Source organism: Sus scrofa, chromosome 2, assembly GCF_054392235.1.
Source record: "Sus scrofa isolate SSC_HxYL_T2T_F1_AM1 chromosome 2, Sscrofa_HxYL_maternal_Yorkshire_Landrace_v2.0, whole genome shotgun sequence".
NCBI lineage: Eukaryota > Metazoa > Chordata > Mammalia > Artiodactyla > Suidae > Sus > Sus scrofa.
In genome coordinates, this window is record NC_139384.1 from 5,620,341 (window position 1) to 5,636,385 (window position 16,045).

Here is a 16,045-nt window from a genome sequence, read left to right on the forward strand (position 1 = left end):
GCCAAGGTTTGAACTCAGGCCTCTGTTCCCAAAACTTGTTACACTACTCCACACTGCTAAATACATGTAATCCTTACGGTTGCTCAGTTATTTCCAAAATGTTCTGTCACCATGAGGTAATAGAACCTTCTTCAATAAGAAGTTGGGAGGGGGGAGTTCCCTTCGTAGCTCAGTGGTTAAGGAACCTGACTAGGATCTATGAGGCTGTGGGTTCGATCCTTGGCCTCACTCCGTGGGTTAAGGATATGGGGTTGCCATGAGCTGTGGTGTAGGTCAAAGACGTGGCTCAGATCTGGCATTCCTGTAGCTGTGGCATAGGCCAGTGCCTACAGCTCCAATTCCACTGGGAGCTTCCATATGCCATGGGTGCGGCCCTAAAAAGCAAAAAAAGAAAGAAAGAAATTGGGAGGAATTCCCATTGTGGCTCAACAGTCATGAGCCCAACTAGTATCCATGAGGATGTGGGTTGATCCCTGGCCTCGCTCAGTGGGTTAAGAATCCGGTGTTGCTGCAAACTGCAGTGTGATGCAACATGGATCTGGTGCTGTGGCTGTGATTTAGGCTGGCAGCTGCAGCTCTGGTTTGACCCCTGGCCTGGTAACTTCCATATGCCACAAGTGTGGCCCTAAAAAGAAAGAAAAAAAAAAAAAAAAAAAAAAAACAGAAAACCCTGGCACTTTCAAACATCCTCATCTCCTACTAACTTGAAGCGTCTGGAGGCAGATCTTTCGGAAGTTGCTGCTGGTGCTTGCAGTCATGATACTCATGATGGAATTTACAGCCACTGAGAGTGAGGCTTGCAGTTTCTGATGAGCCTAGAGAACAAAACAAGTAAAGAGGGGACTTCAGTGTATAATAATTACAAGCTGCTGGTTCAGAGAATCCCAAAGGAACCAAAGATTTTAAAGCAGGATTTGAACAGTTCTTCCCCCACCATCAACAATACTGAGATCATAATATATACATGACACTTGGGAATTTAAATAAATAAAAAATGTTCTCTCCTTTCACAGAGGTGACTTACTGACACAGACACATTCAGAAAACACAAGCAGTAAGACACTAGGCAATAAAACAGATACAATTACTATTTAAAAACAAAAAGCTTTAAGCTTCACTCTTTTAGTGTATTCATTATTTCCCTGAAAAGGGGGCCATATCAAAAAAAAAAAAAATCTGTTACCAAAAGTACACAGGATGGAGGAATTCAGAGAGTCAGGTAAGAAGAGAAAGCAATGTAAAAAGGATTAGGAAATGGGGGAAGAATGTAGGATTTATTTATTTATTTATTTATTTTTGTCTTCTTGCCATTTCTTGGGCCGCTCCTGCGGCATATGGAGATTCCCAGGCCTAGGGTCTAATCGGAGCCATAGCCGCTGGCCTACGCCAGAGCCACAGCAACGTGTGATCCGAGCCGAGTCTGCAACCTACACCACAGCTCACAGCAATGCTGGATCTTTCACCCACTGAGCAAGGCCAGGGATCAAATCTGCAACCTCATGGTTCCTAGTCGGATTTGTGAACCACTGAGCCATGACTGGAACTCCGAATGTAGGATTTAGTGAAACAGTAGCTCCAGAAGCATGTGTGGAAGGGAAGATATATAGATAAGAAAGAGGTGCGTTATTAGTCCTTTCCCCCTACTATTTTGCCCTTATTTATTCAAACTCACCTACTAGGAGGTGAGCCTAACAAGTTGGTTACAGTGACCCATCGAAGCAAAAGCCCAAGTTCCTAGGCGAGATGCAGATTATCAGATCAGCCCAGGAGGAAGGGCTTTCAGGCTGTCTGCCATATACTCCACCATCTTCTGAGAGAGAGAAGGAGAAAGGGAGTGTGAATGTATTACCTTGGCAGCCTGGTGATGCTGCTCCAAGGCCTGGTCCACAGCAACCTGGATGGACTCGTGCACCTTGCTGCGGCTCTCCACGAGGACGGCACTGAGATGAGCTGTGAGCAACGTGTGGACTCCTGAGGGGAGGGAGAGTGTTGGTAACCCTGAGTGAGAACGACCACTTCAAGGCTGCTGTTCATGTGTTATGAGTCAGGGCTGAGAACGGGAAAGAAGCCTCTTGAAAGAAGAGGCCACTTCTGCCTATCCACAAATAATTACTTTTTTAGAAAAACTCCCAGCAACTTACAAACCTACCCAATCCCCACTTACAAATGAAAGAAACCTCCTGAAAATTAAAGAATGACATTATTTTTGAAGAATCACATGAGGGATCTTGTTTAACTCACCTCAGAAACAGAAATACATATACTACATACTCTAAACAATGATCCGGGTGGCTCCCAAGGGAAGGAAAAGCCTCCTGCGGAGGGGGCCTAGCCCTGCTCTTTTCCTCCTTGAACGTCACCGTTGTGGTGAGTTATTACCAGGGTATCAATTTTTTTCAGATATGCTGTGGTACAGAAAAAGTTAAAACTCACAAAGATGACTCTGAGAACTGCTGGTACAGGTCTTTCAAAATGGGGAACTATCTCTGAGAAAGTAACCATATGCGCCACTGCTCAGCATCCTTCAGAAAAGCTAACATGTGAGACGGATGGATAAAATATGTCATTAAACAATATGCTAGCATTGGTGACCCTGATACAACCAATACGTGGAGGCAAATTCACTTTTCAGTGCACCTGGAAAAGATGCTTCTTAATTAATCTTTCTTTTTTCAGTGTTTTTCTAAGAAACTCTCCTCTGCATAGTCTGTTCAAAGGTGCTATGGTGAAGCAGCCTAAGGCTGGCTGGCTTTTCCAGGGCTGCGTTAAAAATGCAAGCCAGAAGGAACATTTTCTGCCACAAGGCACCATGATGCTTTCCTGGAAAGGAAGATAACAAGAGCTCTGCTCGAAAGGGGTCTGGAACCAGAGTCAGGAGAACCTAGATTCTAGGGTCGATTCTACCGCTAACTAGCACAGAAAGTAGCTTTATTCCACTTGCTCTCCCGGGCATTTTATGCAGAAAAACTGGAATAATATACAATAATATACAATGAAGTGTTTTAAAATTTACATTAAATATTCAAAGAGAAAATATTGCTTTTGCGATGATATCGTCTGGATTACTGTTTTCTATAGTTTGGTTCTAAGATTAGCCTCATGAAATCAGTCAGATCCCCTTTGAAAGCAGACATTTAATTAAAAAGCTATAGTTTCATTCCTAAAATTGCAGATACTGCCAGATGCCTTTAACACTGTGGCAAAATAATGAGTTAATCATAGAAAAGTTACCATGACGAGGTGGGCAGAAGGCCAATTAAGTGATTTTTTTAAGACACATGGAAACAGACTGTAGTTCTGCACAATCTGTTTCTTAAAAGGAGCTCTGGAGAAAGCTTTCAAGGATATGAGAAAGAAGAGGGGGAAAAGGAGATAAAATTACCACATATAGCTATGTCTATGTAGCTGTATCGACCTACCCTCACAGTGCATCTTCTTCAAAGTCTAAACCTAAACTATCAGATGTATAAGGACATTTTAAAAGATACTTTCTATGTTTACTAAGGATTTCTATGTAATCCAGTACTGAGTACAACTACCTGTGATGCTAAGGGCCTTCAGAGTCAAACTAAACAGGGGTGTACCAACTATCATGGTACTACAAGAATGACAGGTAACCCTGGTATCAGAGGAAGTATGTTCAATAGGATCCAGAATGTGGTATCAGACTTTATGCCATCCTTGTGAAGACTAAACATGGTGCCCCCTCTGGCAGAGCTTAAATGAACAAACAAACAAACAACCTGCCAGAGATAGCAGATCTTACATCCTAAGAGAGTCCCTAAAACTACAAGGGCCTTTGATATCACCTAGTCTAACAATCTCATATTAAATATATGAAAAGGGAGTTCTCACTGTGGCACAGTGGGCTAAGAAACCGACTGCAGTAGCTCAGGTCGCTGTGGAGGTGCAGGTTTGGTTCTGCCCAACACAATGGGTTAAAGGATCTGGTGTTGCTGCAGCTGCAGGGTAGGTCACAGCTGTGACTCAGATTCAGTCCCTGGCCAGGGAACTTCCATATGCCATGGGTGTGGCCATAGAAATAAAATAAATAAATAAAAATATGAAAAGGGGAAGTCCCCTTGTGGAACACCAATTTAAGGATCTGGGACAGTCCACAACTGTGGCATGGGTTCCATTCCCAGCCCAGGAACTTCCGCATGTCGCTGGTGCAGCCGAGAAAAAAAGCAAATATGAAAAGGAAGGATCAGATGATTTATGTGACTGATTCCCAAAAATCATTAAGGAATTTTGCAGCAGAACTAATAAGCCCAGATCTCTTGATTGTACCCTAAAGTCCTTTCAACCATACTAAGCTGCTTCTCTTAGAAGCCTCTGTCCACGCTGGTAACAGCCCTATGCATTCTCACCTTTGACCTCCTTGCTGGAAGCTCATTAATTTGGGTCTCTTCTATGTTCCCATTCCAGGGCCTTAATGAATGGAACAGTGGGGCACCAAAGAACACCAGCTCCTCAAATAAGAGTCGCAAGTCAGAGCCCAGGAAAGCAGTGCTTTTCTCCTAAAGAATATATACATGATGGGAAAAGATAGGAGAGGCATGGAAGGCAGGCAGCAGAAAGAATCCTACAAGGGACAATGGTTCGTTCAACAAATAGTTGGCACCAGTCAATGTGAGCTCTTCTGATCTGGGGTTGTAAGCTGTCTCATTTTATCTATGACTCAGCCATACCAAACAGCACTGGAATGCCTAGAGAGCGAAGTTCCAGGAAAAAAAAAACAAAAAACACTGGCCCACAAAGAAAAAATAATAACATAGAAACATATAATGAGCATCAAAAGGGAGGCTTGTGAAATTTCCCCAGACTTTTATAAGCTTCACTTCTTGCTGCTTTCTTCAAAGATTCAGAGGGCATTGAGAAACACTGAAATTTATGCCAGGCTTTATTAGATTAAAATGCTTTAGCCAGCTCTCACTAATACTCAGTGGTTTTCAAATTTAACTATGCTTAAGAATTGCCTGAGAACCTTGTTAAAAACACATATGCTTGAGCTATACAGATTTTTACATTACAGCAAAGCAGCAAATTAATCCCTGCCCAGGAAGCCGCACATTTTCAAATACTCCAGGTGATTCTGATGCATGTGTTTCATGGACCACAGGACAGTGAACTCACTGCTTTAACTCCAACAGAATCTTTCTGATAATAGGTTATCACCTATCTGTTAGATAAATGCCAAAAGTTCCCCTTGTTTGCCTGAACAAGGATAATTTCTCCCTTTCCAGAGGTTGATGTGGCAATCACACAAAGCCATTTATACCACTGCACTCCCACACCTCCTCTGTTGTATTTGAGATTTGCATCAAGGCCAAGTAAGACTGATAACTTATCTTGACTCCACCTGGAAAAGCAGCAGAGTGGTGAACTGTTTTCAAGCTTAAGAAGCTTTAAAAACATACTGATACCTGAGCCCACTCAGTCCAAGGAAATCCAAATCTCTAGAGGTGAGCTTTGGGCATTTTTTAGAAGCTCCCCACATAATACATTGTGTGGCTGAAGTTGGGAACTATCCATTTAAGGTTGTATCCTCTGTAGGGACCAACAGGAAGTGTCTGCTGATTTCTAGCTAACCAAATCTGGGCATGTTGTCATCTGAGTGATGCTTGAAGGTACAGATCTTTCCCATAGAGCATATAATTTGCTTATTTAAGCAAGATTTTTCATTGAAATGTGTTATTCTATAGAAACACAACTAATTCAGATTTATGCATCATATAAAGTCTGCCTTTTTTATTCACTTAACATTTAGGCCCACCGAAGCTGGCAGCTCCATTCTCCTGTACCTACCCCAGAGTTCCATTTGCTGGACTGGAAATCCGCTGTGGAAATCCACAAAGAGAAAAAGCAGCAGTGTTTGTCCCTGGGGGTCCACATTCTGAGACTGATCCCCCTCAATGGATTCCACCTGATAACTCACATCTGGAAGCACCAAATCTAGAGAACAAGATATCACAGCATATTCTAAGACAAGTGAAGCCCTCAAAATGCTAAGTGAATAAAGAGACTATACCTCAAACAAAGAAGAATCTGAGATAGATCTAAATTTGAACACTCCCTTCTCCTCCTGAATCTGCTTCTCTACCCACATGATGGGAGCAAATAACAGTGACTCAAAGGAAGAACATCAAAATAGCAACTAGGTGTGTACAGTGCAAACCGAACAGCATTCTTTAAAATTTACTGAGAAGCATTATACAGTGAATTCATCCATTCCTCATACAGCTTTCTAAGGTAGGTGTCACTGGTAAGAGTAATAACAGCTACCTTGCACTGAATGCTTACTCCATGCCACGTACCACGTTAAATTCTTGGCATGTACTGTCTCAACATTTACACTTCACAGCGCTATGGTATCAGATCTAGTCTTACGCTTTTTTATAGATAAGAAAAACAGAGAGGTTAAAGACATCGCCCAAAATGAGACATTAGGTGTGGAACTGTTTTAGACTAACTCCAAAATCCGTGCTCTTAACCACAATGCTATATGATATTTGTATTCTCAAGTAATCTGCTCCCCCCAGTCACTTTCTAGCCTCTTGATCTTTTAGGATACAATCACAGTGGTCCTAAATTCCACCCAAATCCATACGCATAGGTACCCACATGTGGTTCCTGGTTGAGGGAGGGCGAGGAGGAGGCATTTTCTGCATTACTCATTTCCATAATTAACTGAGCAAGTTCATGCATCATAAATTGGCAGGAGTACTCGTTGTGGCTCAGTGAGTCAAGAACCCAAAGTTGTCTCTGTGAGGATGCGAGTTCTATCCCTGGCCTCACTCAGTGGGTTAAGAATCTGGTGTTGCTGCAGGCTGTGGTGTAGATCACAGATGTGGCTTGGATCCAGTGTTGCCGTGGCTGTGGCATAGGCCTCAGCTGTAGCTCCAATTTGACCCCTAGCCCAGGAATTTCCATATGCCACAGGTGCAGCCATAAAAAGAAAAAAAAAAAATTAAATTAGCAAAAATGAAGAAAACCAACAAAGCATGAGAATAAAAATGAAAGAGAGGAGTTCCCGTTGTGGCTCAGTGGTTAATGAACCTGAGTAGTATCCATGAGGACGTAGGTTCAATCCCTGGCCTCAGTCAGTGGGTTAAGGATCTGGCCATGAGTTGTGGTGTAGGTTGCAGACACAGCTCAGATCCGGAGTTGCTGTGGCGTAGGCTGGCGGCTACAGCTCCGATTCGACCCCTAGCCTGGGAACCTCCATAGGCTGCATGTGAGGTCCTAAAAAGACAAAAAAAAAAAAAAAAAAAAAAAAAAGAGAGAGAGAGAAGGAGATATGGAGAGCCCTAGAGATTAAAAAATTCTGATGGCATAACATTCCATCTGTTAAGGTCAAATATCCTTTTATCTTTTTCATTTTTTTCCCCCTAGAGACATCAGTGGTTTAATGGATAGGAGATCTTCCATGTCTGAAGCAAGGTTCTGCAGTGACACCCCACCATGTAAGGCAGAGAGTAGGCAGCACATGGTTGTCAAATCTGGAGAGGCTACTTTAGACAGGCATCCCCAAACATCCTACAGAATTTACCTAAAGGGTCTTAGCTCATATACATTTACTTAAAATTTCATCATACCAAGTTATTTTCCTTGCTGACAAATTTGCAACAGATGTACGGTATATATATATATATATATCTTTTAAAAATACATCTATATATGTTTGTTTGTTTGTTTTGGCTACCCCCACTGCGTATGGAAGTTCCTGGGCCAGAGTGAAACCCATACCACAGCGGCAACCCAAGCTGCTGCATTGACGACACCAGATCCTTAGCCTACTGTACTAGATGGGAACTCCAACAGACATGTATACATTAATGAAACCAACAAGCTTAAGCTAGCTTCAGTACCAGGTATCAGTACTAACTTAGTACTATTTTCCAGATCACATAAACCTAAAATTCATTCTGGAGTTTCTTTTATATTTCTGAGAATTTATATAGCACTTAATTTCTTTTAGGCCAATTAAACAGAACTCATCCACAAACCAATCTTGGCAATGCCATTTGGAGATAGAGACACCTCATATTTAAAAGGTACACATAAGACATACACATAACCTAAATGCACACAGAAATCTCACAACTTTCCTGCTACAGTTTAAAAAGGCCTCTTTTTTTTTTTTTTCATGCTCAGAGATCACAGGTGATTAAAATTCCTGAGAGCCCAGGTAGATCATTTACGTCTCAAAAGCACAGGAAGAGAAATACCAATTCCTTCTAGAAAGCTAACCTCCTGTAAGGGCATATGCAAATACCAGTTTTAGAATTCAAGAGTCCCGTCTTGGGCATTTTCAGGGATTTTTCTTGGTTTCTAAATAGCCAATTCAGTTTAAACAAATAACAGCAATAGAAAATAACACAAATTCACTCACTCACTTGCTTTACTTTCAGAGGAACAGGAAGTTACTAAGACCCTCAAAAGAGAGTCAAAACCAGGAAGAGAGAACAGGATACTAAGACCCTCAAAAGAGAGTCAAAACCAGGAAGAGAGAACAGGATTTGGACTCAGGTACTGAGGCGCGAGCGAGCGCGCGCTCACACACACACACACACACACACACACACACACACACACACCCACACACACCCACACACCCCAAGATAAAAGCCAAACCAATTCTGAAAGGCTCACTTTGTTGTTGTTTTGCTTTTTAGGCCAGACTTGCAGCATAGGGAAGTTCCCAGGCTAGAGGCTAAACTGGGGTTACAGCTGCCGGCCTACGCCACAGCCACGGCATTGCAGGATCCGAGCTGAGTCTGCGACCTACACCACAACTCACAGCAACACTGGATCCAAGACCCACTGAGCGAAGCCAGAGATGGAACTCATATTCTCATGGATACTAGTCAAATTCATTTCCGCTGTGCCACAGCGAGAACTCCCCCAAAAGACTCACTTTGCTATAAGAGCAGAGCCACTGGGGCCACAGTTCTCTTAATACATCTTTCACAGTTGCCCAGTGAGAGGAGCAGTAGGTACCACACCTCCACTGGGCCAGGACACAGCAGGTGGCCATCACCCAAGAGAGCAGGGAAAGCACTTCTCCCTCACTGATGGTCAGTGCTGCCTGAGGTCCGGGTGGCTAGCCACTGAGGCCATCTTTGAAGGTTTCTGGACAATTAAATATAATGTCTTCCCCGATGCCTGGGAAACAAACCTTTGCTTCCACTGTTCGCTCATCATCTGTGGCTTTTCTTAATATAAAAAGCAATGGGGAGTTCCCATCATGGCTCAGTGGTTAACGAATCCGACTAGGAACCATGAGGTTGAGGGTTCAATCCCTGGCCTTGCTTAGTGGGTTAAGGACCTGGCGTTGCTGTGAGCTGTGGTGTAGGTCGCAGATGCAGCTTGGATCCTGTGTTGCTGTGGCTCTGGCGTAGTCTGGTGGCTACAGCTCCGATTAGACCCCTAGCCTGGGAATGTCCATATGCCGTGGGATCGGCCCAAGAAATGGCAAAAAGACAAAAAAAAACAAACAAAAAAAACCCAAAAACAATGGCCAGCCAGCTGCGGTCACTGCCTTATTAAGACCAAACTCTTTCTGCACAAAACCACTTAGCTACAAGAACACAAGAACACCCTCCTTTCATTCCACCCTCTGGCATAACTACCCACTCAAGAAGAGTCTTCCCACGAGGCCTACTTCCTAGGTGAAGATTCCGTCTTCCCCCAGAGATACTTCTCCAGACCAGGAAGCTCCGATCTTCTCATACCAGTCACAACTCTTCCTACTGGTGATCTGCCTCAGGATCCAATCAACCAGACTACCTTCCTAATTTCAAAGAATTCTAGCCAACATCAATCAAGCTCAAGACCTCAGCTCATGGCTGCATATTCCTATTTCTCAGTTTTATGTCGGCACATTTTTTTTTTTTTTAATTTTACGGTCGTGCCCGCAGCATATGGAATTTCCTCGGCCAGGGACTGAATCCGAGCCACAGCTGAGACCTATGTCACTGCTGGGGCAACACCGGATCCTTTAATCCACTGCACTGGGGATGGAACGCACGCTTCCCCGTGACCTGAACCACTGTCATCCAATTCTTAACCCCACAGCACTACTGCAGGAACACTTGTCAGTCCAGTTATTAAGCACCCAACTTTCAGGATGATTCACCTAGAGCTGATGTGGTTAGGCTCCATATGAAGAGTACAGCCAGCTTTCTAGGTTCATTACTACATGGTTTATACTCCTGCCTTGCTTTTATATAGTATCATAATTTTTCTAAGTAATTTTATATGGATTTTCTCACTTCACTAGGAAATAAATATTACTTTCACAACAGTTCAAAGATGTCATTGCTCCTTAACGACCTTTCTAACCCCCGCCCCGAGTTGATGAATTAAGGTACAACAGAAACCTTTGAACAAGTCCCTACATGACGCCTTCAAGAGGACTGGGAATAGAGGAGGCAGTAGAAACGAGAGGAGAACCGGCATCAACATGTAATGGCCAAGACGGCTGGGCTCTGATGGGGCTTTGGCTGTGGACTCTGTTTGACTCACTTCCTGTGGACCCTCCAACTTAGCCAGACTCCCACCTGTACCCCTCAACCTAAGCCATTAGGTCACTGGGTCCTACTCTTGTATATACCTGCTGTTTCTTCTTCTTTGCACTTCTCTAATATTCTACAGATTTCTTTATTCCCATGTACACACACACACACACAGAGAGAGAGAGAGAGAGAGAGATTTACCTCTGTCTAAACTGAGATCCAAATTGGGCACCATTCGCAAGTGGTATTTCTTCCAGTCAATGAGATTAGAGGTGTCTTTGAAGACAGCGGTAGACAGGTGCTCCTGCCCCGGCAATATCAGAGGCAGACCTGAAGGTCCATATAGAAATATGTAGAGTTGCTAAAGAAAACTGCAAAATTTTAGTTTTTTGGCATCATTTGCATAAAATAAACATAACATTGACCTGGTTCACACTCTCAGAAATAAACTAGCGTGCTAGGTATTACATAGTAAGGCTTTTCCACACTGAGGATAGGTGTGAGGCACCAGAGGTAGATCCATTAGAATCCCCAGGAATTTATTTTGGGTTTAATGGGTGAGAGCCACAAGTATAGTACTGAGGCAATTCATTTATTTATTGATCCTACTCATTCAATCAGAGGCTTGAATGGTACCACAGGCTATACTAAGTTCTGGGGATACAAAGATGAATATACAGATTTAATACCTAACTTCAAGTTATCATGTTTAGAGTATGCGAGGTACATATAAAATCCAGGAAATTGTAGGAGTTCCCATTGTGGCTCAGGGGTAATGAACTGGACTGGTATCCGTGAAGATGCCAGTTCAATCCCTGACCTCACTCAGTGGGTTAAGGATCCAGCATTGCCGTGAACAGCAGTGTAGTTCACAGATGCAGCTCAGATCTGGCGTTGCTGTGGCTGTGATGTAGGCCAGCAGCTGCAGCTTCAATTTGCCCCCTAGCCTTGGAATTTCCCCATGCTGCAAGTGCAGCCCTAAAAAGAAAAAAGAAAAGAAAAAAAAAAAAAAAAAAAAAAGCCAGTAAACTGCAGTATGTGATACGTGCTAGAATAAAAGTATATACAACCCTATTCTCTAACCAAGACTAAGGAAGGTAGGCCCCTAAAATGGTTTCCTTCTCATAAACTTCCCATTCCTCCTCTCACCTCCTTTTTACCCAGTGTGTTTTTAACCTTGGCATTTTGACACTTTGGGCCAGGTAACTCTTCATTGTGGGGGCTGTCCTGTGCATTGTAGGATGTTTAGCAAAATCCCTGGCCTCTACCCACTAGATGCCAATATCACTCCTCCCTCTAGTTGTAACACTCAGACTGTCTCCAGACTTGCCAAATGTCCTCTGAGGGCTAAAAAAAGAAAGATAGAGGGGGGGGGGGGGGAAAGGAACCACTGCCTAACCTTTTTGTCCCCTGAACCAAGGCTAATAAGACCAGAATACATTTTTTCCTTTTTAGGGCTGAACCCGTGACATATTTCCACATGCCAGGAACAGGGGTCAAATTGGAGCTACAGCTGCCAGCCTACGCCACGGGCACAGCCACTCAGGATCCGAGCTGCGTCTGTGACCTACACCACAGTTCACAACACCACCAAATCCTTAACCCATTGAGCAAGGCCAGGGTTCAGATCCGTAACCTCATGGTTATTAGTCAGGTTTGTTTCCGCTGCGCCCCAGTGGGAACTGTTTTCGACCTCTTTTTAATAGGGTAAACATGCGGCATTAAATGTAAAAATGAAAATCCTTACTCGGCACTAGGGCATTACAGAAAGTCACGATAGGAAAAAGGGAGGCAGTGCTTATAAATGAGGTCTCCGTCACAAATCCCAGAAGGCATTAACATGTGAGCCACGGCCAACACATTCACTGCTTAGAGCTGGGGAGCTTTAAGATGCTGCAAACTCAGAATAATAGTGGAGTATTTGAAGATTCAAAATGTGTGAATGTCTTTTAATTGGGTTGTTTAAACTATTTACATTTAATATGAATATCATTATGATTGGGTTTAAATCTAGCATCTTGTTACCTGTTTTCCGTTTGTTCCTTGTATTCTACTTCCTTTCTCTTCTATTTTTGGATTCCATTTTGGATTGGGTATTTTTGTAATTCCATTTTATCCCTTTGACTTACTAGTTATAACTCTTTGTGGTATTAATTCAGGGATGGCTTCAGACTTTAGAGTATACAAATCTAACTTACCACAGTCTACCTTCAAGTGATATTTTAACAGTTCATGGCAGTTCCCATCGTGGCTCAGTGGTAACGAACCCAGCTAGTAACCATAAGGACGGGCGTTAGATCCCTGGCCTCACTCAGTGAGTTGAGAATCCAGCGTTGCTATGAGCTGTGGTGTAGGTAACAGATGCAGCTTGGATCCTGAGTTGCAAGTGGCTGTGGTGTAGGGCGGCAGCTGCAGCTCCAATTCAACACCTAGCCTGGGAACTTTCACATGCTGCAAGTATGGCCCTAAAAAGGAAAAAAAAAAAAAAAAAAAGAACTCAGTTCACACATATGAGAATCCTTCAACAATGTATTTCCATTTCTCCCCTTCTGGCCTTTGTGCTACTGTCACACATTTTACCACCACATACGCTGTAATTCTTACACACTTGATATTTTTAAACAGTCAATTATCTTTTTAGGAGATTTTTTAAAATAGGGCTAAAGTCTCTTATATATATCCAAATGGTGACAATTTCCAATGCTCTTTTTTTGCTTTTTTGCTTTTTAGGGCCGTACCCACTGCACATGGAGGTTCCCGGACTCGGGGCTGAATTGGAGCTACAGCTGCCAGCCTACACCACAGCCACAGCAAAGCCAGATTCGAGCCGTGTCTGCGACCTACACCACAGCTCACAGCAACAACGGATCCTTAACCCCCTGAGCAAGGCCAGGGATTGAACCTGCAGCCTCATGGTTCCTAGTCGAGTTCATTTCCATTGTGCCACAACAGGAACTCCACAGTGCTCTCACTTGGAGATCCAGAATTCCATCTGGTACCATTTTCCTCCTGCCCAAAGCATTTTCTTTAACATTTCTTATAATACAGGTTTGCTGGTGATGAAGTCTTTTGTATACCTAAAGTAGTCTTTACTTTGCCTTCATTTTTGAAAAATATTTTCTCTTGGTATAGAATCCCACCTGAACAGGTTTCTTTTCTTTTTTCGTTACTTTAAAGATGTTGCTCCACCTTCTTCTAGCTTACACTGTTTCCAGTGAGAAATCTGCTGTAATTCTTATCTGTTCCTCAACATGTAACGTGTCTATATCTCTAGCTGTTTTTAAGATTTTTTTTTTATTACTGGCTTTAAGCAATTTGAATATGTTGTGTCTGAGTACACTTTTCTTCGTGTATCTTATGTTTAAGGCTTGTTGATATTGGATCTCCAGGTTTCTTTTTTTTCTTTTTCTTTGCTTTTTTAAGGGCCGAACCCGTGGCATATAGAAGTTCCCAGGTTAGTGGTCAAATTGGAGCTAAAGCAGCCGGCCTACACCACCCCTATAGTAACACAGGAGCCAAGCCATGTCTGTGACCTACACCACAGCTCATAGCAATGCCAGATCCCTGACCCACCGAGCAAGGCCAGGGATCGAACCTGCTATCCTCATGGATACTAGTCAGATTTGTTTCCGCTATGCCACAACAGGAACTCTGTGCAAACTTCTAGTTTTCAAAAAATTTGGAAATTTGGGGAACATTATTTCCTAAAAAAAAAATTTTTTTTTTGGCCGTGGCAGCATCCTGTGGAAGTTCCCAGGCCAGGGATCAAACCCATGCCACAGAAGCAACCCAGGCCACTGCAGTGACAACACCAGATACTTAGCCCACTGCTCCACAAGGGAATTCCATTTCTCAACTATTTTATCTGCCCACCATCCCTGCAGGACTCCAACTGCACATCCCTGAATTAGCCTACTTGAAGTTATCTCACAGTTCACTGATGCTTTGCTTATATTTTTAGTCTTTTTTGCTCTGCATTTCATTTCAGTTTCTAGTGTTGTATCTTTAAGTTTACTAATCTCATCTTATGCAATGTATAAATTTGATGTCAGTTCTATCCAGTATATCGTCATCCTAAAAACTGTATTTTTTTCCTCTAGAAGTTCAATTTGGGTCTTTTAAAAAAGCTCTTTTATCTCTTAATACGTTCAATCTTTCCTCTCACTTTTGGAGTTCTGTTTTTTTAATGGCCACACCCGTGGCATATGGAAATTCCCAGGCCAGGGACTGAATCTGAGCCACAGCTGTGATCCACCCTGCAGCTGCAGCAATGCCAGATCCTTTAACCCACTGCACCAGGCAGGGATTGAACCTGTGCCTCTGCAGCAACCCAAGAAGCTGCAGTTAGATTCTTAACCCACTGCACCTCAGCAGGAACTCTTACTTTTTGAATATGGAATATAGTTATCACTTTTAATATCTTTGTTTACTAAATCTATCACCTGTATCATTTCTGGGTAGGTTTCCATTGATCGAAAATTTTCTTTCATTATGAGTCCTATTTTCCTGCTTGCCTGCATGTTAAGTTTGGACACTCAGCATTGTTAAGTTTACTTTGTTGGGTGCAGAATATTTTTATATTTCTATAAATACTCTTGAACTTTTTTATGGGACACTGTAAAGTTATTTGGAAATAGTTTGAGCCTTATTGGTGTTACCTATAAGCTTTTTTAGGTGGGACCAGAGACTCCTGTAGGCTAGGGCTCACTTCTCCCCAGTTCTTGGCAACCAGTCTTAACCTTCCTAGGACTCCACCTCATGCCTTAATAATGAGGCTTCTCACTCCGCCTGGTAGGAACAGAAACTCCACCTAGCACTGTGTGCACTCCAGAGTTCTCCTCTATCTGGAGCTCTATCTCTATTTATTTCCTCTTCAGTACTCTTCTACAAATCCTACCTATCCAGGCCTCTCTGAACTCCAAACTTTGTCACCTTGACTCAGAGAAATCTCCCAGATTCCTGTGCCACAGGCATTGGGTACCCCAACTGGCACCACAGCCTGGAAATTCTCTCTGGACAGTACGTGGGCAATAGTAAGGTTCACTTCTTTGTTTCTGCTCTTTCCAGAACCACTGTCTTAGACTATTGGTTGTGTAACATATGAAAGCTGTTGTTTAATATAATTTGTCCATTTTTTCTAATTGTTCAAGGTAGGATGATAAATCCTGACCCTGTTATTTGATCATGGCTGACCGTTCCTAAATCCTTTGACATAATAATCATTGGCCTTTTTTTTTTTTTTTTTTTTTTTTTTGCTTTTACAAGGCATCTGGGAGAATGAGAAATCTAGAATCATCTTAATCCAATCTCAAAATTAAGATTTTCTGGTCTGCCTTAATTACCCCCAAAATATATGCATTCCATTGAAGGATGGTTTATTTCAGGTTCATCTTACTTCTTAAAGTGTAGCTTTTTAGTTATCTCTGTCCAAAACAAGAGGTATTTTTAACAGCACCTCCAAGCTTGGCAGGCCCTGAACACTTTGGCCTTCTTCTCCTGCACTGATTCAGAAGTTCATCTTAGCC

General features: G+C 42.7%; 1 protein-coding gene across 29 annotated transcripts in view; it reads right to left on the minus strand.

Annotated features, from left to right (window-relative positions):
- Window positions 1-16,045, minus strand: part of TOP6BL (TOP6B like initiator of meiotic double strand breaks) — an 89,986-nt gene that overhangs the window by 19,610 nt on the left and 54,331 nt on the right. For 11 of the 29 annotated variants that reach the window (XM_085010711.1, XM_085010709.1, XM_085010701.1 and 8 more), the window contains 4 exons: window positions 10,722-10,872; window positions 5,809-5,955; window positions 1,850-1,971; window positions 705-815 (listed from right to left, as the gene is read on the minus strand). In XM_085010711.1, coding sequence (XP_084866837.1) covers window positions 705-815; window positions 1,850-1,971; window positions 5,809-5,955; window positions 10,722-10,872 — 531 coding nt within the window. The remainder of the gene's footprint in view (window positions 1-704; window positions 816-1,849; window positions 1,972-5,808; window positions 5,956-10,721; window positions 10,873-16,045) is intronic. The other 18 variants (XM_085010718.1, XM_085010710.1, XM_085010705.1 and 15 more) reach the window with 3 other exon arrangements.